General features: G+C 52.7%; 2 protein-coding genes and 1 long non-coding RNA gene across 4 annotated transcripts in view; all 3 read right to left on the bottom strand.

Moving 5' to 3' along the window:
* Positions 1-7,686: 7,686 nt before the first annotated feature.
* Positions 7,687-10,290, bottom strand: LOC117652560 (ubiquitin-conjugating enzyme E2-17 kDa). Of its 2 annotated transcripts, none has more exons than XM_034397578.1 (2): positions 10,136-10,290; positions 7,687-8,955 (listed from the first exon to the last, which is right to left on the bottom strand). In XM_034397578.1, exon 2 carries the CDS (start codon positions 8,840-8,842, stop codon positions 8,399-8,401), a length of 444 nt encoding a protein of 147 aa, XP_034253469.1. In that variant the 5' UTR covers positions 8,843-8,955; positions 10,136-10,290; the 3' UTR covers positions 7,687-8,398. The 2 variants fall into 2 exon arrangements, with proteins under 2 accessions (XP_034253469.1, XP_034253470.1); XM_034397579.1 differs by having other exon boundaries at positions 10,109-10,263.
* A 965-nt stretch (positions 10,291-11,255) lies between these two features.
* LOC117652774 (solute carrier organic anion transporter family member 5A1) lies at positions 11,256-17,086 on the bottom strand (the record flags this gene model as incomplete). The annotated part of the gene is made up of 15 exons (XM_034397868.1): positions 11,256-13,315; positions 13,397-13,545; positions 13,632-13,820; positions 13,910-14,099; positions 14,180-14,355; positions 14,427-14,625; positions 14,710-14,874; positions 14,967-15,108; positions 15,197-15,306; positions 15,390-15,830; positions 15,907-16,031; positions 16,145-16,236; positions 16,309-16,426; positions 16,515-16,725; positions 16,837-17,086. Coding segments are annotated over 15 exons (2,934 nt in total), but the record flags the coding sequence as incomplete, so codon positions are not given.
* A 46-nt stretch (positions 17,087-17,132) lies between these two features.
* The window catches only part of LOC117652563, a 44,607-nt gene continuing 37,302 nt past the window's right edge, over positions 17,133-24,437 (bottom strand). Inside the window, exons 4-5 of the long non-coding RNA XR_004588170.1 lie at positions 20,231-20,272; positions 17,133-17,268 (exon numbers count right to left, since the gene is read on the bottom strand). This is a non-coding gene — a long non-coding RNA (uncharacterized LOC117652563). The remainder of the gene's footprint in view (positions 17,269-20,230; positions 20,273-24,437) is intronic.

Genomic DNA, 24,437 nt, shown 5'->3' with positions numbered 1-24,437 from the left:
CTGTCGGGGACACGAGGCGGAAGGCGGGCACAGGGGCGGCGAAGCTCTGTCTGAAGAAGCGAGGGGGAGGTGCCGGAGGGGGCGGAGGGGGCACCCTAACCTAAAAGTGACCTTGGCGCGCCTTGGTGAGGCCGACTCTCAAGTTGGGGAGCGCACAAGAAGGAGAAATGAAGAGAAATCTGAAAAAGTGCAAAAAGTCGAGAGACAAGGGGGAGGAAGAGTAATAATAAGCTGCGGCGACCGCAGTGGAATTTCGGCGGGAATTCGCCGCAAAACAAAGGCAAGCGAAGAAGGCCAGCCAGCCACCAACCGCCGTGTCCCTCGCGAGGCCTTGCCGGAGGGAGACAGGCAACCTCGCTGTTGCCGGCCCACGGAAGCTACGAGGCAGCTTACTCTTACGGGGGCATAACGCTGCGCATATAATGGGACAGTCCCCTGGTCCCGGGCCTATTTCCGCAGTCGGTCTTCCCTACGCCCCCAGTGCCTCCCAGTGCCCTGGCGTGCCCCCACCCCCTCGAGTAGGTCACCCTGCACGCGCCGAGGCCGCCGCGCGCCGCCAAAGAGCAAGGCCGGCAAGGCCACCTGGACTCCCTGTTTGATTCTGCACTCCGCCCCGTCTCTCTCGCACCCCTTCGGAACGCCCCATGAGTGTGAGTGCGGTGGACTCAACGTAATCAACCTCCTTGGAAGTATGACTGGGCCTTTCGATAAGGAGTACGGAATTCCGTGTGTACCGCCGCTGCTGCTGAGGGACTCCGAGGAACATTTTGAGGCTCTGTCTCTGTCGCACCCCTGTGGCACGCTCCATGAGTGTGACTGGGGCTGGCCTAGGCTGGCCGAGGCTGGCCGAGCCACGTTTCCTGGTAACGCCATGAATACACGAAATCGGCGCGGTTTCAAATTACTCGGGGCTCCCCGTAATCTGGCTCTATATTTAACCCGTAATGATGATTTGCCTTTCTTTACGACGATGCTGTCCCGAACGGCCCGAAGGACGGCAAGCAAAGGCACAGCGAAGGCACGGCACCTGTTCATTACCCCGCCCCGCCCCGCCCCGCCCCGCCCCGCCCCGCCTTGGCGCCCACCCCCGCAAGGCCGTCGGTGCAGTGCGTGCAGCCCACAATAGCCGGTCGGACGGTGCCCCAGCAGACGGGACAGGGTGCGTTCTATTTCGGGGCCAATCGCGTGATAGCGAACGAACACCCTGTGACGTACACGTCGCACCGTCGCACGTCTCGTGGTGACGTCATCGGCAGCAGCCCTGGTTGTGTCAGGTGGCCGACGGGGTTCTTGTTGTGCGACGGCGTGCGCTACCTTCCTCCGTGCGTCACGAGGACGGAGGCTCCGGGGGCAGCCATGCCAGCAGCAGGCTCAGCCCGAGAGTCGCCGTCTCCCTCGCACTCAAGGGGCGTCCCGTACGTCCCGTGGGGGTGCGAGGGAGACGGAGGCAACGACTCGCCCAGTCCAGCAGCGGAATGAACTCGCCGCCAAACTGCGGATTAGCGTGCAAGTCCTACCCTCGCGGGACGGGCCGGCCCTGGGCAGGTCCTAGGCCTCCCTGGCCCGCTGGAGGCCATCCTTAAATTACGTAACAACGCACCGCCGCCCGGCCACAGGGATGGCCAGTGGCGTGCGCAGAAATTTTGGAAGGTGGAAAAAGGGGGGGAGGTCAAGCTACGCTTTTTGCCTATGCCTTCAGGCGGAAAGTAATGTATCGTAATTTGCTGGCCTCCCAGGCGGCGACTGCCGAGTGCCGAAAGGGGGTCATCATGCACATGCACAGACACGCGCGGCGCGATGGGGGTTGGCACGGCGGCGACACGGTGGCGGCAGCACGACCCTCGGTGGACCGAGCGCCACCACTTCTCGGAACACGCAGAGCGTGGCGTGGCGTGGCGTGGCGTGGCGTGGCGTGGCGTGGCGTGGCGTGGGACGCTCGATGATGGGGAAAACGCGGCACGCCGTGTTCACTGGAAGCGGCTAGGGAAGGCCCCCCTGCCACGTCCTGCCGCGCCGCGCCACGCCACGCGACATCAATTTCTCATAAAAGTCCCTCGCCGATCTGACCCAGAAACCCGCGTCGCTACACCATGCCACCGCGCTGCGACCCCGCCGCGCCTCGGGACAAACGGTTGGAGTGAATTTTTCACCGGCCATGAATGATGCCTCTGACGCCGAATGAATGAAAGATGAACGAATGAACAGACGAATGGTGAACGAACGGGTGAAGCGAGCACGAATAAGAATGAGGAGGAAGCACTAAATGAAAGATGCATGAATATCGATAATGAATGAAAGAAAAGTCGTGGGAAGCAACAAAAACTAAAAGAAAGAAAGACAAAGAGCAAAAATAAAAGACTCTAAGAAAAATAATTAGTGAAAAATAAATGAATGGAGCAACCAAAAATAATGGCAAATTAATGAACGAAAGAACGATAAATGATCGGCCGAAATGTGGCGAGCGAGTAGCAGCGCCTGTCATATCAAATACCGTTCCCTAGACGACGATAACGTCAAACCCCCATCCTTTCCTTGTCTATAAACGGAGCCAACGGCGAAATCCACCCCCTCTCCCCGCCCCCGCCGCCCCTGACCCCCGAGGCCACCAATGAAGGCAAAGGACGCCCCGAGCTTTCCGTACGAGACGGACAAGGATAGACAAGGATCCAAAGGAGGGGCCAGGACTCTAGGAGACAGAGAGCCCGCCGCCATGGCTTGCCATGGCTTGGCGCACATAATTGAATCCGTCTGGCCTGGCCTAACTGACTACACGGAGCTGGGCGCGGCGGGGCGCCGCGGGGCAGAGCGACGTCTAGAAGGACCTCGAGAAGCACGTCTGGATGATGGGCGAAGGACACGGAGAGGGGCGCGTGCGACAGCAGGACACGGAAAGGCCGCGTGCAGGGACAAGGACAGGGGCGGACAAGGGTAGGGGGGATAAACGCCGATAAACCGAAACCTTGACAAAATGTTGGCGCAATCATAACTCTGGCAACGTTCCGTCTCCACGAGTCTGTCAGCCTGCCAAGCAGTGGGTAGGCAGCCCGTGGCGCGTAAGAAGGACCGCCAAGTACTCCCCTATCTTGGAGAGTGTGACACGCGCACGCACGCACGCAGCACTCAACAGGTGTAGGACCTCGGCGAGACGCAAATAGACGCTGCACCCGCGCTGCACTCCAACAAGTGCCTGCTCAAGGTGAGGGTGCACGAGTGCCCGAACGCCGTAACAGTGTAGTCCCGCCCCACCCTTTTAGGGCTGTTTGCCGATGCTGCATCATGGCTGCATACTGGGCCCTGAGCCACCTGGTACTCGCGGAACGTGGAAGAGAACAGGTGCACTCCCCTTGAGGCTTGGCAACAAAAACGAAAACGAGGGAGGGGAAGGGGGGGGGCACGCACGTCCGGGTGAATGATATGCAGCCCGCGAGCGAGATAAAGTGAGAAGGGAAAACAAATGCAGCAAGACGCCTAAATCACTTTGCCCGCTTTTCCCGCGCGCGGCGTGCGTGGCGGCTGTAAATCGCAATGCCGCGGAAAGTAAACAGGCCCCGTTGCGGAAGCTTTGGCCCTGTCGCTCTGTCTCTCTCGCACTCGCGGGGCGTGCCGTGCAGGAGCGAGAGAGACAGAGCGACGAAAACGAGTCTCGGAACCCCACTGCGTCACTCGCAGCCTCGCAGCAAGCCTCGCAGCCCCCGCCCCTTCGAGTAGTGCTTCTCGGCGAAGGACGGTGCGACTCCGAGTCGAGCGGAACGCCTAACCTAACTTCTGCTCCACTGCTCCGCCGTCGCACCATGGTCCCTCGAGATTCTGCGACGACTCCTAATCCGAATCCCGATGCCATGCGGGGTGCTACAGGCCAGAGGCATGGCCAGAGGGCGGGGTCGCCTGCTTTGTAATTACAACCAGTGACGTCACCGCGCGACGCCTACGCCTCGAAGCCACTGGCGCTGGCTCCAGCAATTAAGTCCTCAGGCGAAAGACTTCTACGAGGGACAACAAATTTAGACTATCCTAGGTTAAAACTAACGGGCCAGAAGTGTTTGGTTAGGTTAGGTTAGGTTCCATTGTTCAGAGTCGGGATGGAGGGCAATGCCTCAGTCGCAGCACCTAGGGCCCCGGACTCTCAGACCCGCCTTCGTCAACTATTTCAGGGCATTTAACGCCGAGGCCGGCAGTGGACTCTGTGGTGGTTCGAACCTGGAACCCGAACCCGAGGACGGAGGCTCGGTTACCCCGTATTCTGAGGCACCCTGTATTGAATGCCGCTCCAACCGCTCCACGCCGGCCGGGTCGACGACCTACCAATGCATGTTGCGTCGGAGGGGAGGGGGAGGGGAGGGGGCGCTCATGTGGGAACGCGTCTGCCTGCACCCTTCCTCTTAATCCTCGGCCAAGAAACGCTCGCTGGAATTTGATGAATAAACTGTGGGGGTGGAAAATAGAGAGAGAGCGCGGGAATCGCCAAATTTGAGTTGAAGTGCGGTGGAAGGGGGCGGGGCTGGGCCTCGTCGTCTCTTGCTGGCCGCGCCGGTCGCCGATTACGCTACTGATGATAAGGACCAGAAGCGTGAGGAAGGTGGGCGGCGCGGTGGACGCCTATCAGCGGCAGTGTGGTGACGGAGGCTGCACAAGGGCTAGGCGATAGCCGCGACAGCCGCGCCAAACGCCACATTCGAGTGTCTGTCTATCTGTCCGTCTGTTTGGCAGATCTGTTTGTTGTGGAGCCGGTACAGGAGGACGACAGCAGACGGATTCCGACCTCCGCTTTCAAAACTCCGTCTCTCTCGCACTCATGGGGCGTCCCGCAAGGGTGCGAGAGAGACAGAGCGACAAGCAGTGCTCGGAATGAGCCTGCTGCAGCACGTGCATGACTGAGCATCACACCTGCGGCCGGCCACCGCGTCCACCGCCACACCGCCACCGCCGGCTATCATGAGTGCGACGACCTCCAGCGGCGCGGCGGCCGGCAACATGAGCACTCGGATGAATGGGGAATGGGCGTGGAGGGCGCGGCCGGGATTCGAACCCGAGATCGCCGAACGCTCCGCGCCACTCCGCGCCACTCCGCGGCCCCGCCAAACGACTAGACTTAAGAGTCAAAGACCCCCGAGGAGTCCATTTCGCGGACGTTAGCCGGGACCTTGGCAGACCTTGGAGGGCCGCGCCGTGCCGTGGCACGCCGTGGCACGCCGTGGCTGTAACTCACTCTGCACTCTACATGTCGGCGGCCGGCGGGAGAGTACAGTGTCGCGCCGCCGTGCTTGAAATATTTAAACGCCGAAAATCCATTTCGGGCCGGGCCTGTGTACCTAACACTTCCAAACAGCCGCGCCCGCCGTTTGTCCAGTGGGTTCAGTGTGGGTACTGTGCAGTACAGCACTAGCATTGTGCTCACAATGGTCTCCCCTTCGTCCAGTGCCCCCTCCCCTCCAGACTGGATCTCTAAATGAATCAACAGGCAAGCACTGAATTGCTGGATGTCACAGCAACCGATGCAATACCAATCTGGAGGGTGGGGGTACGTGACATGAAAAGCTATGGCTCATAGTGTGCATGCACTCGTGTGTGCGCGTGTGTCCTGCCTGCGGCTGGTCGTTGACCCCGTCAGTGTCTCTCTCTCTCGCTCCCGGCCTGCAGGCGGCGCGCTGCACCAGGCTGCACGCTGCAGCAGCACGACGATGACGTCATGACGACGAGGGAGGACTTGCGCGCCACTCCACTCCGCTTGGCGGCGACGTCCCCGTCGGCCTAGGACACGACGACACGACCGCGACCTTGCAGCCCTGCATACTGACTCCGAGAGTCCTCTCCGCCGCGCTGTCTCTCTCGCACTCTTGGGACGTCCCGTGTCGGAGCAAGAGAGACAGCGACGAAAACGGCTCTCGGAATCAGTCTGCAGAGCGGCACGGTGAAGCGCGGTGTCGGTGTCAACGATCTCCGGCCAACCCTTCCCCGTCCCTTGTCCCTTGGCTTCGTTTTATTTGAGTGAGCGCCCCCGTCGCCGTCGTTCCCCGTCCCGGAGCCTCCCGAAGGGCAGGAAGGGCCCGGGGGAGGGCGACCGGCCCACCCGCCCGACGCGTGCCTGATGCAGACAGGCCGGGGTCAACGCACTGTGACGTCAGGCACTCCTCCTTCCACGTTCGTTTTTATTATTCTTGGTATTATTTTCGGGGGGCACTGCGACTGCGACGGGTCCTGGACCCCGTCTGCTCCCCTCCTTCCCCCTCCACCGGGCCGACTGAGGCCGACACACCCTCCCCGGCCGCCAATCCGGGACGCCGCGCCAACACCGCGGACTGAAATGGAAAGGACCCAGCCAGGCCGTGCACGCGTGCGTTAGTGTGCGTGTCACACGGACACAGCGGCACCAGCCACGAGTGTGGACGTCAAAACCACCAGTGTCAAAACGGCTGCACTTCAACACGCCGGTGATGAGAAAATGACCGGAAACTCGTCGTAGCGACGAGACAACCAGCCTGGTCCAGGTGTGATAAGCTCTACCTGCCGCCCTGTCCGCCCTCCGGCGAGGCACGGCGGCACTGCTAGGCACGGCCTGCTCCTTGAATGACTCCACGATTCGGTGGCCGTGAGATGCTTTCAGGGGCACGACCTCCCACACCACGGCGCCACCGCAGCCACCGCCGCAGCCACCGGCGCGGCTTGACCTCCACGAGGGCCTCCGAGTCCGCGTCGTCGACCGCGCCGCGACGCTAGCGCCATCCCGCGGCCGGTGGCCGAAGCAGCGCGTCCAAGTCGCGGTCGCTGTAGGCGCGGGGTATCGCCGCGGCCGAGCTATTTTGGAGCAGCGACCGGCATCAGCTGACCAACCGCACTCCCCATGCCTTGGCCGCTTGGCCAGGCTGCGCTTGGAAAACGCAGTCGACTGTGTCCTGTCCTTGTCACCGGTACTAGCCTCCAACGAGAGGGAGCGAGAGGCACGCTGGCGGCCTGGGCCTGAGGATGGCCGCCCCTGGCCGCCCCGCTCCCACGCGAGCAGCGCTGGCGGCCACGGCGGCCACCATGTCGGCGAGCAGCTGACGGAGCGAGTCCAGATAAGGAGAGGAAGGCCGCCCCGCTTCCCGGGCTGTCCCTCCCTGTCCCATCGAAGCACTGCGAAGTACGGAGCGCGACAAGACGAGCGTGCATTCATGCAGTGCAGCGTCATAGGCCGCATTGATAACGAGCAGCAGCCGGTCTGTTAGACAAACCCCACTCCGAGTACTCCCACACCCTCAGAGACTTCCCTTCCAGCGTCCTCTAGGAGTCCTAAATCCATGTCTCAATTTCCATAAGTGCCCCACATTATGATGTAAAATAAATTTTAACTCGTCTCGATGGTCGGAATCACCAGCCCCTTGAAAGGTGTCATATGACAAGGTGTAAGAAATGAAAAGCAATACATCAATTTTTAAAATATTTTTATTGTGTTTTCAATATTTTATTTTTTTTACACAAAGTGTATTTCCTAGGACATAGCGGACGAATTGGAGCCATTCAGACAAACCGCAATTGGAAACAGCCAACCGACTCCCCATGCTAATGATAGCAAAACTCCCAGTCCAAAAAAGATAAAATAAAAAATAAAACAAAATAATGAATAAATAAAACCAAGACAGCAGACAACTGCACTTAATGTGCAATTTAAATTTGAAGGTACTGAGAGCAAGATTGAGCGTAGACCAGTGCTTGACTTACAGGAATTCATTTACATCTGACCTATGGTACAAATCACTTACACCTCATCATAGGCCACATTGAGATGACAAAGAAGGCCCACTGAAAATGTAAAATCACATAGGCAAAAGTACATAGTCAAGTGGGGTAGGATAAAATTTGGTACATAAGCTCTACGCTATGAAGCATCTGAAACATAAGCACTCGACAGCAACAGTACACAGGTACTGGATGTCAGATGGTGCTGAAAGTTACGGTACAGTTGCAAGGTACCTCAGAGCTCCATACACTGAGGCTGGCCAAGCACAAACTTGCAAGGACAAGTGAACCTGCTGTGGATTTTCCACTATCAAACAGTGTTCTGACTCAACTCACAGCCTGAGTCAAGAGGGACTTAGAAATTGTTTAACATCGGTTGAATTAATTTTAACATTATGGGAAAGATTCATCACAAACGAATATATGCTTGGCATAATATTGCCAGCCTGACGAGCTTGGCTCAGATTCCAGAAGATCACCTCGTCAGAAGCAAATACTTTCCATGACATATTTTTTATGAAGATACAATCTGTATAAAGTAAATTTTACAATAAAAAACGGTCTCCAAAAGATTTAAAAACTTCATTTAATTCTACAATGATACAGGTCTCCAGACGTCAGGTGAAGTCTTCAAAGAATCGTAGCTGGATCAGAAACTTGTGGAACCCCAAACTCATCCAATTCTTCACATAGCGTACTTGCGGGTCCATTCTCTTGCTAGTTCGTTGTATTTTTCTCGGTCAGTCTTGTAGATCCTTGCGATTTCGGGTACCAGGGGGTCATCTGGGTTAGGATCGCAGAGCAGCGAGCAGATGGACAATAGAACTTTGGAGATGGTGAGGGCGGGTGACCACTGCGACCTCAAAATATCCAAACAAATACTCCCGTTGCTGTTGATGTTTGGATGATATATGCGTGTCGTGAATGCCACTTTAGGTGGCTTAAAAGGATAATCCGTAGGGAAGTGAATTGTTAAGAAGAAAACTCCTCCTTGGTATGGGCTGTCTGGTGGTCCCATGATCGTTGCTTGCCAGTGAAACAAGTCATCACCAACAGGGCCAGCTGAACACTGAGCAGGTGGATCCCTTCCCAGGTCCATCAATTCTTTGTTGATCCGTTTCAATGCCATTATAATATAAAACTATCTTATAGTAGCTACTTTACAGGTAGGTAATATACTTGCTGGCTTGAAGCCTATGCTAGTAACTTTGAAAGGGGCTGCTAGGTAAAAAACAATTGCACCTGAAACAAACAAAAAAAGGAAACAACATGATTAGAACATAGAAACACCAATTGACACAATAGCATGATCAAAAACATAGCTCACAAGTTAGTGTGCAATGAGCAATAAATAAAACACAAAATACAAATAAAGTTAGACCAACAGAATGAACTGCACAACATAAAATTGCCATATGTTATAAAAACAAAGTTATAAAAAGTTGGTCTATCTTGGACAATGATACAACTGACAGAAGGTTCAACATTTGACATCGGCACAGCATTGAATTAAGAAAAGAATTAAATGAAGGCAGGGGCAAGATACCCTAGCAAGAAAGCCCAAAGGTTAGATATCACACCTTTTGCAGTGTACTTCAATGGAATACAACACAAATGATAAGGGTCAAGTCAGAAATAGGTTAGCTTCAAAGCCTAATAGGCATTGAAACCAACACAATTGCGACTGAAGTAAAAAATGCTAAAGAATCTTGGTTAGAAACAAATAACTGGAACAAATTTCATCATTCTTGTCAAGGATTGAGGTTCCGTGGAGAAAGGCAAAGTTAACCTTCCAGATCCACAATTACACATCTCATAATTCATGGACCAGATTAACAAGTTTCCCCTCTCAAAATTAACGTCTAAAGCCACGGCAGGTTGGCCCTAAGATCTGAACAAAAACGGCCTTCTCGAGAGGAAAAGTGCAAAGCCAATAAAAGCTATATTTCGGGAGATGATAATACCAAAGATTAGACCACTTGCGGCCACCAAGGAGGACCACTAACCTGACAAAGGATTTTTGCAAGAACGGTGAGGTTAGAATTAGCGTCCAAAACCGATCGGGAATGTTAAAATCTCGTCCACCAGAGAAAGGAGTGAGTCTCCGTTAAGTAGCACAGAGGAATTTAATGTAATTTGGCAACAGGCAACTGCAGGGCCAACCTACATGGCACGGCCCAAAGTTGTCCAAGCACTTGACAACAGTCAGCATTAGCCGCTACACAGCCAAAAGCGACGAAAATTAAGTTCTCGATCGCTAGGAGATTCGTTTGGAGCGAACTTGGCCGGAATCCGGAGATAAATATCTTATTTCTACCAGGTGGAGGATCGATAGGCCTAACGTAGTGTTCAAAAACATATCAAAAAGTACACGCTGCCCAGCGCTAAATCTTACTCCAATAGATTGCTGGACTCAGCTCACCTTCAGATCCATGCACTTCACAATATCTCTTAACGGCTGGAGAATGTAACCCGTATTAGACTCAATGTAAGTCACTGCGAGACGCCTAGAAATACACAGGCCCTAGACAAGATGGCTGCAAATCGAAAGGAAAAAGTGGAGGAGGATGTGACGTCATGGTCGGTGAACACGGCCGCCAACGTGACTCGTGCAAAGCCAGTGGTGGGCATTTTCGAATACACGTCAGCTCGAGAAGGTTTGTGTGTCCGACAAGTTAAACCGACCCTTATGTATAGGAGGAATAAATTTAGAGACTGATTGATGCTCAATGTGGTTCCCATACCATTCATAACCAGCAGAGTTTTTCGTGTGCTTGTGATGTGGGGGATTTCATTGGATCAATGAATCACCGTAAGCAAGAACTTGAACTTGAGGATAGAACTTTCTGGATTGATTTGCTCACGATGACGACATGCTCACCGTGTTCTAGGTGAAATGACTAAAGTGACTGAATGATATTCCCCATTTCTTTCCATTCCGCACCGATGTGGAAGTCAAGTATTCCCTCATCGTTTCTGGCAATCCTCGTGGAAACGTGGAAATTTTAAAATCAGACATATACTCGATTTCTCATGAGGCCACACAGAAAAGCGCGATCCTATGTCAGCTCAATGAAACCTATCATGCACCACAGTGCATGCAAACTCCTATTTACAGACGCTGCATCATGATTGCGATTGCGCAAGGTTGGTAGTGCTGGTGGCAGCTTTCGGCGGTTTGAACATGACGCGCGACGCGTCATCCCCCCACCCCACCCCTCCCTTCCCCTCCGACTTTCCCGCAGCCCACGCAAGCAGAAATTGGGCTGCTCACGAGCATTTAGCGTTTTATTTACGATCTTGAATGATCTTGAGTGCAAGATATTTGGGACAGTGCGGTGTGCCTGTCCATGCAACTCTTCTCTCATGATGCAATTTTAATAGATTTTTGTACTTTAGAGGCAGGCAGGGCCCGCAGGGCAGCGGCGGCCCCACGCCAGGGACGTCATCATGTGCTTTCATTTTCTTTTTCTAGAAAAATTTTCTGGTGGGCTGCCGGAAAGAGTGTTGGACGGTCAGGATGAAGGAATAAACCAGGCAGCATGTTTTTACCAGAAATTTATTTCTGCTTCAAACATTCATAGGTGCAGTCTTACATCATTCAGCATTTTACTATGAATCACAATGGTGAGAGGACTTCACGAGTACTCCTTGAGGTTTCACATGTGTTTATGGACAGTCTATCACAACATAGATATGATAACCCTTTCAAATTTCAATTTAATTAAGGTCATTTCAACAACTCAAGCGGAAACAATTTTTTGTTTCAAACCAGATAGACATGGACAATTAGGGGCAAACTCTAAAGAAATTTACAGCATGGCAAAACATACAATAATAATAATAATACACATTGGTTTGTAACACATTACTATTACAAACATAAGGAATGAATCAGCACTTTACACACCTGCATTCCTGAATTTTTTTAAACAACGTTTTGAAGTTGCTTGAGTTCTCTATACCTCGATTGGTGGGAAAAATTAATACAAAGTCAAGCACTTAAAAAAATTTGCTAACCAACATAATCTACCACAGACTAATTACTGTGCATTATTACTTTCATTAATTTGAGTTATACTTGTCTTACAAGGAAAGCAGCCAAAAATCAATTCATGAATTCAGTGTCAAAACATAATTAATTTGACTACATCTTGCTTCTTCTAGTGACTGGTTGAATCCACCGCAATTGTACAAGAGCCAAAATAAATAAAATTGTTTAAATAACATAATTCTCTAACTTTATTGTGAGGGGGAGCTAACTACAAATGTAGAAGTATTGTTGAGAAGAAAACATGTGATTCCTAAGTGATGCACGTATCTTTAATCAAAACACTCGCTATTTTGTAGCACAAATATGTTAAGCGTTTAAGTACAACACATGCCACAAAGACTCACTATTAGAAACCAAAATGAAGCAAAGAAGGAAAAAATAGGTAAGAGAGGTGATCATAAGTATGGCAACAACATACTGAGAACTGCAGAAGGATTTTAGTCAAAAAGTAAAGACAAGAATATCACATGCACTTGAACTTTGTCAAATATTTGTTTAAAATTGGGTTTAATGTAGGTTAACATCGAAAATTAAGTGTAAGGATGTGCTACAACCCAAGTTTAGATAGAGACCAAAAGCATTGGGAATAAATTGTATAGGCTGTTGTGCACATCAAAAATTAAAATGAATGAGTTTTGTTTCATAGTAATAATTGACATACGTATTTCTGTTAAAGTGCAGCTGCACTCCTTATCACCCTTACACTTTCCCAAGTAGGGAATCCACAAAGTAAAAATTTATATTGACAAATAGTAATTTTACATGTTTTGTGCTAACAAAAAAAGCACCTTAATTATTTGATGATAAACAAAAGTAATCAATCATTCATTCTCACATACACAAATAGGATTACTAAAGTTAAACATTTTTATTCATCTACTCGTACATACTCAGTTCATTAATGACTTTAAAAAATTATAATATACATTTATGATTGAGTGTAATGGAAAGAAATCACTTGTAAAATATAAACATCTAGATCACACATGCTCTCTTGTAGACACCAAAAAAGCATCTTGAAGTGCTTTTTTGCACTGAGCACTAAACAGACTCATCAAAACTTTGCATGGGACACTGTAATAAACATTATATAATTCAACAAAACATCACAAATTTCATCATCCTGAATCTCCAACAAAAATATAAACTCCTCTTATTGTGAATTCGTTCATCATAGTGCTGAAACTTCAGTACTTAAACTATTATCTACATCTGGCCCTTCGCCCAAAACAAGGGCACGGTTGATGTTTCCACCTAAATGGGGAAGCGGTGATGCTGTAGATGTGGAGGATGTATTAGATGGCCTCCGATCTACGTGATCTCTCCTTGCCCGTTGCCTCCTGTGAATCTCCATTTCTTGACTCAGGCGAGGAGTAGTGAGAGGCGTCTCTCCAGACAGTCGCCTCTCTAGTGCCTGAGACACAACAGTGCTGTAGGTTGTACTGGCAGGAGATGCAGTTAAAGAGACACTGGGCTGCTCAGAGTGGTTCGATGGTAAGGGCGATAACTGTGAATCTTGAGGTAGAGTACCAGACTTCTCTTCAAATACTGAAAAACGTATTTTAAAAAAATTAGATTTTAAGGTTTAATCGATTTTTCTCTCTGCATGCTCATATTGTATTTACTTACATTTATCCAAGCTAATAATTGATCCAACAATATCATGAACAGAAAGATCCTGATGTTCTTCAAGCCGCTTACGTCGTCTGACAAGCCACCAATCCAAAGAGAAAAGGATCAATGCCAGAATCTTAATGCCAGCACACAGGCCAACATACCTTCAAAAGTGAAAGATTGGATATTTAGGGATGAATGCACAAGAAAAGGGCAAAATATTACTTGCACAGAAAGAAAGAGTCCTTACTTGTATCTAAACTGCTCAATGTCATATAAGAGGCATCTTCCTCCTTTCTCTCCACATGTTTGTTTCCACAGAATGCAAGTAGAATCAATCAAGTTTCCAAAGAGGATTGGAGCAGGAATGTATCCAAAGAGACGGAAAATAACAAACTGCATGCCCAACGCAAACGAACGCTCTTCCTCATTGACAGACCTAAAATAACACAAAAATGCAACATTGATTATTACTGCTGAATTTAGAGGAGAATAATTACATAAGAAAAGACAAAAACAAAAACATACCTCAGCACAATCATTAACAGGGGCATTTGAGTAACAGCAACAACAAAAGTCATGAAAAACAGCAGAATAAGGAATGGAAATATGGTTTTGCATGGTGAACTGCAAGGCCCAGCTGTAGCCACAGGAACTACAGTAACTTCAGCAAAGCGGTTTCCTGTTCCCGCAGCAGAGGGTATATTACCATCAATGCCTAAAAATTTGAGTCAAGAAAAAATATTAGTTTTCCAAAATTATAATAAATTCAAACAGTATTTCTAGTAGATTACTCACAAGCACAGCTTGTATAGTTGGTTCGAGATGAAAGCTCTCTACATCCCGCATGGCAGGGACTGAAGTAAGTCAAACCATTGATTCCACATACGGGCTCTACATCATTTACACCGCATTCACAACCAAAATTACAGGCGGCTGTGAGATTTACGGTGAAGGGAGCTTCATGTGAACTACTGCAAGAAAATGAAAATAAATGATCTTTTGTTCCATTCAAATCTTACTTGATGACACTATGATGCCATACCTGTTGAAGTACGGTATGGTCGTTCCGGCCATTTTCACATTATCACAACCAAGGAAGAAGAGTAGACCATAACATGCGAGGCATACAGTGTTGGAGATGAGGACAAACTGAACTGCTCCTTTGGGCCGCAGTTCAAGTCTTTTCAGTAAACAGCCACCAAAAAAGATACCAATACATGCACCTGGTATAGCAATGGACCCTGTAAAAGAGAATTGCAGTTGAAAATGTTCATTCTAAATTTTTATAGCACAGAATATTTTGAAATCTTTGTCTAAAAACTAACCTGTGAAGATACTGGCTTGACTTTTGCCCAAACTGAACTGAGTTTCAAGGTACTTGGGCAGGAAAACAACAAAGCCAGAGACAATGACAAGTTCCATGCAGGCACCGAGACATGTCACCACATACACAGGGTTGGTCACCAAACGCCACATGCTCCTTGGTATATCTGAGTGAAACACACAATATAGAAGAAATAAATTAAACGTCCTAGATTTAAATGAAACAGATAAATATCATACAGTTTCTGCTAGGGCTTACCTTTAATGTCCTTGCCATATCCTGAATCTCCATTTTCAGGACAACCATTTGCAGCACCATCCGCTAAAGACTTTTGGGGTTTGGGCTTTGTTTCAGTGTGAGGTAGGGACTTTTCAACAAGTCTTATCTTCTCTTTCTCTCTCTGAATGGAAAAAGCACATGACATATACTGTGCATTTGAGAGTTCTCACAATAGCAATACGCACATGACACATTCAAATAATACTCACCGTTAGTGTTTTAGGGAATGAAAAAAATGGTATTGCTACTAAAATGAGTAACAATCCACAAAGCAAAAATCCACCCCACCACATGCCAACCCATCTATGATCACCCGGGTCTGGAAGTACAAAATATTGTTTATTAAATATATCATAAAATCAAACCAATAAAAAGCACTAATTAAAATTTGCTTGCACGCACCAATTGTAACTGGTAGACTTGAAAATGAATCCATGTGGAAACTGAGGAGGTAGGCTCCTAGTAGGAAACCAAGCACAGGTCCAAATGCTGCCATACTGTACATACACCCAATGTATAGGGAAGCACTCTCTGGTCTGACATGGTCATCAATATATGTCGTTCCTAGAGTGAAAAGTGGAGATCCACCACAGCCAAGTAGCAACTGGGCCACCACAAACAGCAACACTGGTCCAGCTGTCGATGGAGTGCCCTTTATACAATTGTCCCCACGCAGATTATTGTGAGGCGACAAACGACCCAGTCCCATATCCTGGTCTCTGATTGGCACAGCTCTACAAATATTATCGTTGGACGAATTGCTCATTGCAGAGCTGGCATGAGATTCAGCGACAAAATGGGGAACCATAAAGATAAGGGATCCGATTCCCATTATAACAGCACCTGTAAAATTAATAAAAGTAAGATGAGAAACACAATGACTCATAACATTTCTACATAATGTGATGTCGAGACTTACCTATGGCAATCCATACAGGAATGTGCCTTCGGCTACCGAGATAGCTCACAAAAATCACAGTGATAACATTTCCTATTTCATAAGAAGAGGCTATGAGTCCTGATAAACTGGATGGAATTTCAAACCTGGAAAGTGGAATAAGAGGCAATTATATTTCATTGCAGCTTTAGTTTTGAATCGGAAAACAATTGTAGACAAAAGAAAAAAAGACAAAAACCAACAACAAAAAACTACTTGCCTCTTTTCTATCGTTGTAATAACAGAGTTTATATACCCTGACGATAATGCTTGCTGCAAAGTAACTAAAAACGAAAGAAGAAACACAAACACCTAGAAAGAAAAAAAATGATCAGTTTGACTGTGTTATCATTCCTTTTCATTTTTGTTGGAAAAAAAAATTACCTTGATGGTGGCAAACTGCTGTAAGATTTGAGGCCTACATGAAAGAATCCCACAGTCCTGTGTTTCTGGTAAAAGAATTGTGGGGATCTCTGGATAGGATGGGTGACTTTTCTCACTTCTAGAATCAAAGAAAGTAACAATCAATCATTACTTTAACAAAAGTAAGAGTATTGAGAGTCTGAAAAATGGGTCTTTGCCGGTCTTACCTCTCCACTAAGGTTGAGGGCACAAACGTCGGGGGCACAAACCCGCCCGACAAATTGCGGATGTGGCACTTGACGGTGTTGTGCTCGAAGCGGCCCAGCGAGGAGTTCCTAATGTGGTGGTGGTGGGTGTTGCTGTGGTGGTGGGACTTCTCCGGGACGACACCCAGAGACGCTGTCCGCCGGTGGCATTTCTCCTTCCTCTCCGCGAGGCCTGAGGCAAGTCAGCAGAACCACACATAAGTTTAACACTTTGCTCATCGGAAAGCCAAAATGAGCCAAAGAAAAATTCTCTAGAAAATTCACAATTTGTGAGTGCACGCACCCAGCGAGGAGTTCCGTGCGTGGCCCTTGTGGAAGGGGGCGTGGGTGTTGTCGTGGCTGAGGGTCTTGCTGGCCAGGACCTTGTTGCCCAGGGCGTCGCTGCGACTCGTCGCCTCGCGCTCGCCGTCGCTGCCACTGCTGTTGGACGCGTCGGCGTACAGCCCGGTCAGGGCGTACATGGACTCCTGCCGGCGGTGCCCGCCTCCAGGGCCGCCCCCAGGGCCGCCTCCAGAGCCGCCGCCGCCCACGGGGCCGCTGCCAGAGCCGCCCCCGCCGCCGCCGGCCCCGGCCGGGCCGCCCCCGTGGCTGTTGGCCATGTCCGCGGCGGGCAGTGCCGGGGGTACCGGGGCGAGCGGCAGGAGGGGCAGGGGCACAGAGCGGCGATGTCGCACCCCTACCGATCCGGATGCATCCCCTTCGTCGGCCTCGCTGGCTGCAACACAACAAGAGCAAGGGCGAACATGAGTCGGAGCCAATGAGCCTCGCCTCGCCGGTCTGGGAGTCTCGGCCGATTCCACGCCGACAACCCCACGACGAGACGGCCTCGGCCTCTTGCAGGCGAGCTCGGCTGGAATGCGAAGCGCGAAGACGCGGGCGGCGCGCCCGGGAATGACATTGTGCAGAGCCATCCCGTCGCTCTGTCTCTGTCGCACCCATGGGGCTCTCCATTAGGTGCAAGGGAGACAGAGCGACGAACCGCTGTTCTCTGAATCACCCGGCTGGCGCGGCCCGGGTCCGCGACGCCCCCTCGGAGCAGCCCCATTCAGCAAGAGGCCGTGCCGACGGGGCCGGGCCGGGCCGGGCCGGGGCGGCGAGGGAGTGACCTATTTGTGCCAGGACCGACCTACATCCCCATCCCCTTCCCCATCACGGCCTCGGCCGTCAGCGCACGACGTGACGTCCGTTTCAAAACACGGGCCGTGCCGAGTGCCGGGCGGTGTGCAGCAGCCGAGCCATTCAGAGGAGTCTTCTGTCTCTGTCGCACTCATGGCGATCTCCTCAAGGGCGCGAGAGAGACAGAGCAACGAAAGGGCTGTTCCGAACGCCGCGGCAGGCAGGGCTGCGAAGGGCTGCCCGGACAGGACGGCCAGACCGCAGCAGATGACGGCCAATTCTCCACGGCGGCACAACCCGTTGGCGTTGGCCAACACATCGTCAAATTTCACGGAGCAAAATGGATCGCCATCGCCATCGCCGCCGCAGATCAGCCGGCCTAGTGGAGCGCGCCGAGCCGGGCCAAGCCGAGCCGGGCCGAGTCGAGTCGAGCCGAGCCGAGCCGAGCGCCTGGCGGCAGGCAACCGCACGGCAGCCGTGCGCGCCAGCGCTCCGACTGCCTACCTCGCAGGCGCTCTCGGCGCCGCCTTTTTCATTGCAACGGCAGCGAAAAACAAACAAAAACACATCCGTGTGGTTTCCGATTTGCTTGAGGCGCGTTGCAATCCCGCAAGCAGATACCGGCGTTTCTCCACACGACTCCCTCCGCCTTTTAGCGCCACTTTTTCATACCGCCCCCCCCCCCTCGGGTTCCCCGCGAGCCGCCTGGACACAGTGTAGCGCCTGGAAACAGTGTAGCGCGAGTGCCACTCCACTGTCGGCATGACAGCCAGGCCACGGGGCCAGGCCAGGCCGCCAGGCCACTGCCACGCGGAGACCAACGAGGATCCTGCCACGACTGCCAGCACTGCCAGCGGGCTTATGCCGAGAGTAGTGTTCGTCGCTCTGTCTCTCTCGCACCTCTGCGGGACGCCCCATGAGTGCGAGAGAGACAGAGCGACGAAAACGCCTCTCGGAACGAGCCGAACGGGTTGCCGTCTACCTGGCAGGCCAGGCAGGCCAGGCAGGGACGTCCATCAAACCCGACCGGCAGTGCTTCACGCGCTGCACGCGGGCGGAGCGCTATTTCAAGTACCGCGTGACGGGTCCGCAACTTTGTCTGCAATCAGCATTTTTTTCGGTACTGGCCTGGCAGAACAACCAACCGTCTGAATTTCAGTGTAGCGTCTCTGGAATTCGCGACGAATCACTTGCAAGAGCGAGAGAGACAGGCGTCCTTCGCCGTCACCGCTTCCGCGCGTCGCGTCGCGTCGAACCTGCAGACTGATTCCGGGAGTCGTTTACGCCGCTCTGTCTCTCTCGCGATCATGGGGCATCGCGCAGGGGTGCGAGAGAGACAGAGCGACGAAAACGACTCTCGGAATCAGTCTGCTGCACAAACCCCCGGCGATCCTGTTCCTGGTCAACGCCTGCCGCCGGCACTGCCAGTGCCGTGGCCAGTGCCCCCGCGAGGTCAAAGCCGCCAAAGCGGCCCGGCTCGGCTCGGCTCGGCTCGGCTCGGCTCGGCTGCGTGGCGCCGGCCCAGACGGCCTGGCGCGGCGCCGCACGGCGCGGACGTCCAAGCGCCATAAAAGCAACCGTTTACAGCGGCGTCGCACCGAGGACCTCGCCGAGGACCGCGAACACGGCGTGGCGGCTAGCGCCGGTTACGGCGTCGCCAGCCGGCGTCACCGCGGCCGCGCACCACGCCGTCGACACGCCGCCGACGCCAACGACAGCGTCAAGTGGACGGCACGGCGTGGCGTGGCGGGGCGGGGCGGGCAGCGCCGCGTGGCACCAGCAGCACCGTTTATTACGTCAATGAAGATTCCGCCGGCCGGCCGCCGCGGTTTCCATCGTTTGGCTCTCAGAGACGGATTCCGGTAGTCGTTTTCGTCGCTCTGTCTCTCTCGCACTCACCTCGGCGTCGAGCGCGAGAGAGACAGAGCGACGAAAACGACTCTCGGAAAGTCTGCAGAGCGGCCGACACCCGCCTTTTCCCGGACCATGGAAACCGGAGCCGCGCCGCCGACGCAGAAAAAGGAGCAGAAAATAGAAAATCAGGTTCCAGCCGTTTTTTGGTTGCGGTCGGCACTCCGGCTCGGCAGTCGGGCACACAATAAGGAACGGATCTGCAATATTTGCAAGTCCCCCCTCCCCTCCCCTCCCCGTGGTTCATCTGCATAATTTGGCGCGGAATGCATTAATAAAAGGCAGTCTGGTGTCGTCTGCTGGAAGACGGGCCAGACGGGCCAGACGCGGAGGCAACGGCGGAACTATTGTGCAATATCGCAAGGCTTATCGCACGGCAGCATCCAGGCTCCATGGTCTGTTTCGCCCGCCCCGCCCCGCCCCGCCCCTCTCGGACTAGGCCGTCACGTCACACCAACGGAAAAGGGGCACCTACACCACGTCAAAGCACAAACGCAGAACACAAAAGTGTCACACTATTTAAAAAAAAATGTAATTTAAAAAAAATTAAGAAAAGATTGTGGGAAGCACACAGAGATGCACGATCTTAATTAAAATGCAGCGGCGGGCGACCCGCTTCTCGCGAAGTCCACACTCCACAGTGTACTCACCTCTTTTACTGGATCCAATTTTCGACAGGTCCTAGCAGGCACCTGCAACAAAAACAACAACAACGTCAGGGCACTGCCAAAGGGGTCTGCCAAAGGACGAAAACAAAACACTGCGCGCGAAAATCCCGGTCTGTCGTGTGCATGTGTGTGTCACTTGGCGGCCTCTTGCGCGGTCCTACGGCCACTTACTTCATGCCTCACACTGGCAAGGGAAGGGAGAGAGACAGACAGACAGCAGGGGGGCGGGAGAGAGAGAGAGACAGACGCGTTGCGTGACTGTCACGCCGCGTCACGCCGTCCCGTCACGCGTGTCACTCACTGCGCTTGCGTCTGCACCGGCAAACGCGCGTGCGTCGCTGCGGCTCACGCGACGCCGCCGCAGTGCAGAAGTCGCTCCACGGAGTCATCGCTTCCGTTTCCAAACTCAAAATCTCCGCCGCTCAGCGCAGCAATTAGGCCGCGCGTGACGCGACGGGGCGCACTGTGCCTCTGCGGTTTCGGACTCCGTTTTCCAGCCCGACCGTGACTCAACCCGTTAAATTTCGTCTGCCGAGGCATTGCCCAGGCACTGCCCAGGCACTGCCCAGGCACTGCCGAGGTGTCGGACTAATGCAACTCCGTCCCACACCGCACAGCCATTTCCGCCTATGCCAGTGGTTCTCAACCTTAGGGTCGCGACCCCAAGCGGGGTCGCGAAATTTTTTTAAGGGGTCGCGGCGATCCTGGGGTCGTGTTTTAGGCCGATTTTAAGCAGCCACTGCGTCTGATCCGAGGCGGGCATTTTGCTCCCTCAACGGGCAATCGGTCTTTGGACCTTCCTTTAGCATGCCTTTGTTACGGAGTGCAATTATCAGTCTTAGTTTGGGAGCAGTATTGTCTCAAAGTTGGCCGAAACGCTCAGAAATGTCTATGAAAAATCGTGTTTTGGGCCGATTTTAAGCAGCCACTGCGTCTGATCCGAGGCGGGCATTTTGCTCTCTCAACGGGCAATCGGTCTTTGGACCTTCCTTTAGCATGCCTTTGTTACGGAGTGCAATTATCAGTCTTAGTTTGGGAGCAGTATTGTCTCAAAGTTGGCCGAAACGCTCAGAAATGTCTATGAAAAATCGTGTTTTGGGCCGATTTTAAGCAGCCACTGCGTCTGATCCGAGGCGGGCATTTTGCTCCCTCAACGGGCAATTGGTCTTTGGACCTTCCTTTAGCATGCCTTTGTTACGGAGTGCGATTGTCAGTCTTAGTTTGGGAGCAGTATTGTCTCAAAGTCGATCAAAACGGTCGCAAGTGTCTTTGAAAAATCGTTGTGATTATTTTGGTCAACTTTGAGACAATACTGCTCCCAAACTAAGACTGATAATCGCACTCCGTAACAAAGGCATGCTAAAGGAAGGTCCAAAGACCAATTGCCCGTTGAGGGAGCAAAATGCCCGCCTCGGATCAGACGCAGTGGCTGCTTAAAATCGGCCTAAAACACGATTTTTCATAGACATTTCTGAGCGTTTCGGCCAACTTTGAGACAATACTGCTCTCAAACTAAGACTGATAATTGCACTCCGTAACAAAGGCATGCTAAAGGAAGGTCCAAAGATCAACTGCCTGTTGAGGGAGCAAAATGCCCGCCTCGGATCAGACGCAGTGGCTGCTTAAAATCAGCCAAAACACGATTTTTCATAGACATTTCTGAGCGTTTTGGCCAACTTTGAGACAATACTGCTCCCAAACTAAGACTGATAATTGCACTCCGTAACAAAGGCATGCTAAAGGAAGGTCCAAAGACCAACTGTCCGTTGAGGGAGCAAAATGCCCGCCTCGGATCAGACGCTGTGGCTGCTTAAAATCAGCCCAAAACACGATTTTTCATAGACATTTCTGAGCGTTTTGGCCAACTTTGAGACAATACTGCTCCCAAACTAAGACTGATAATTGCACTCCGTAACAAAGGCATGCTAAAGGAAGGTCCAAAGACCAGTTGCCCGTTGAGGGAGCAAAATGCCCGCCTCGGATCAGACGCCGTGGCATGTTAAAGGAGGGGTCCCGTGGGGTCGCGAAATTTTTCCTGGGGGTCGCGGAAATTTTTGGCTTCAAATTTGGGGTCGCGAGCCGAGAAAGGTTGAGAACCGCTGGCCTATGCCTTCCCTTTTCTCTCTTTTCCACTGGAGCGCCCATTTTCCCGCCGCTCTGCGGGGCTCTACTTCTCCGCCGTTCCCACGCCTGCCGCCTCTGTCGCACTCACGGGGCGTCCCGTAGCGGTGCGAGAGAGACGGACGATCCCCTCCGAGTCAGCCTGAAGCGGTGCAGCCCATCCTCCAGATACTCGCCGCCGCCAATTTCAATCGCGATACTTGTCGCTCCATCTTTGCGGCGTCCAGCCTACGCTCGTCTGTCTGTCTGTCTGTCTGTCTGTCTGTCTGTCTGTCTGTCTGTCTGTCTGTCTGTCTGTCTGTCTGTCTGTCTGTCTGTCTGTCTGTCTGTCTGTCTGTCTGTCTGCCTGTCTGTCCGGCCGCTAGTTCGTCCGTCCGACCGTCCCCAGCCAGACGTGCGCGGTGCGCCGCGGCGCGCTCCCCTTCGACGTGTCTCGCTGCAGTTGGCGTTCCACTTTCAGGCCGCGTCCGCTGCGGGGAAGGGCCGCCGCGCCGCCTAGGCGAGCGCCTCCGCGAGATGAATTCGAGATATCGAAGCAACAACAACATCGGCTGCATAACAAGGACGGGAAAAAGAAGCCGCAGCAGACGTTTGTCACGAGGGCAACACTGGTGCAGAAATCGTGCAGCGGCGAAACAAGGGCTGATTTGATTTTCAATGAGGATTGTGCACAGGCCAACAAGGCCCCCACCTCTCCCTCTCTCTCTCACACACAGCTGCAGGCATAGCAGCTGCGCCAGCTGCCGGCAAAGCCAAACTGTTATTGAGGTGGAACGGTGCACCACCGCATCATCAGCGCCAATATCCACGGAAGGGGTCCGCTGCCCCACTGCCGCAGCACAGTGGGCCGGAAGACCGGAGGAGGCCGTCAAAACCCCGGACGCGTTTCGAGCTCCAGAGTCGCTAAATGGGACTAGAATCGAACGTGTGACCCCACCAATGGATAGCTCTCCGAACGAGAAATCCATTGGTGGGGCCACACGCTCGGTTCGAGGCCTGCTTAGCGGCTCTGGAGCTCAAAACGCGTTTGGGGTTTCGGCCGGCCGCGCTGGTCTTCCGGCCCACTGTGCGCCGCACCGATTCGACGCGGCCGGAGAGAAATGGTAGTGGGCCGCCGAGGGCACAACAATGTTTGGCGCCTGCAGCCTGGAGCTAAAGGGCTGGAGGGCCTGAAAGAGCGCCAGTTAGTGTGACTAAACAGAGACGCCCGGCCCAGCCCATTCAGCTGCAACGGCCTTCCCTCGGCCTTCCCTCGCTCTTGCAACGACGGCCCGCCCGGCCTCCCTGCAACCACGGGGATGGGAACAGTGGCCCTCCACGGACCCACCCGCCGTGACCCGCGGCCAAGAAGTGTCCACACCTCGCCAACGGTGCGACTTGCGGGGGAAAAGCCACGGCATCCGGTCGGCATGTCCCGTTCAAACGCAGCGAGCCGCACGCCGTACGAGCATCTTGGCCGAGCCCAGCCCAGTGCTGTCTGTCTCTCTCGCACTCGTGGGGCGCCCCGTAGGGGTGCGAGAAGGAGAGAGAGAGAGAGCGCCGCTCGGAATCAGACGACAGCGCTGACGACAGCAGCACTCGTCGCTAATTATGTCCAACTGTCCGTGTGCTCTGCAGCGCCACTTGACGACGGACGACGCCCCGCCCCGCCCCGCCCCGCCCCGCGCTCTCCGTCCTTCTTCCCCTCAACTTGCTTTTTTTGCCAACCATTTCCCCGCGTTTCTTTCGCGATAACAACGAGAACGTTTTCGCAACAAAACAATACGCGCGCACGGCTGCTGTTTATGTACCTCGTTTCTTGTCGTACTATATAGCGGCGCGAGAGAGGAATAAAAAACGAACTAAAATAATCCGGAACGGAAAAAAAAACAAGCTAAAAACACAGCGTTCTTTGCGCGGGCTGCAGGGGCACGCATCGGCTGCAGGGCCGAGCGGCAGCCGCCAGTCGCTCTGTCTCTGTCGCACTCGCGGGCCGTCCCGTACGGGTGCGAGAGAGACAGAAGCTGCATGCAGGGCCGAGCGGCAGCCGCCAGTCGCTCTGTCTCTGTCGCACTCGCGGGCGTCCGTA

This window comes from Thrips palmi, unplaced genomic scaffold, assembly GCF_012932325.1.
Source record: "Thrips palmi isolate BJ-2018 unplaced genomic scaffold, TpBJ-2018v1 HiC_scaffold_7, whole genome shotgun sequence".
Classification (NCBI taxonomy): domain Eukaryota; kingdom Metazoa; phylum Arthropoda; class Insecta; order Thysanoptera; family Thripidae; genus Thrips; species Thrips palmi.
The sequence above is the reverse complement of the archived record's forward strand: the minus strand, read 5'-3'. Positions and strand labels throughout refer to the sequence as shown.

Coding starts and splice junctions, on each gene's coding strand:
- LOC117652560 (XM_034397578.1), bottom strand. CDS start 8,842: ATGGCATTGAAACGGATCAACAAAGAATTGATGGACCTGGGAAGGGAT.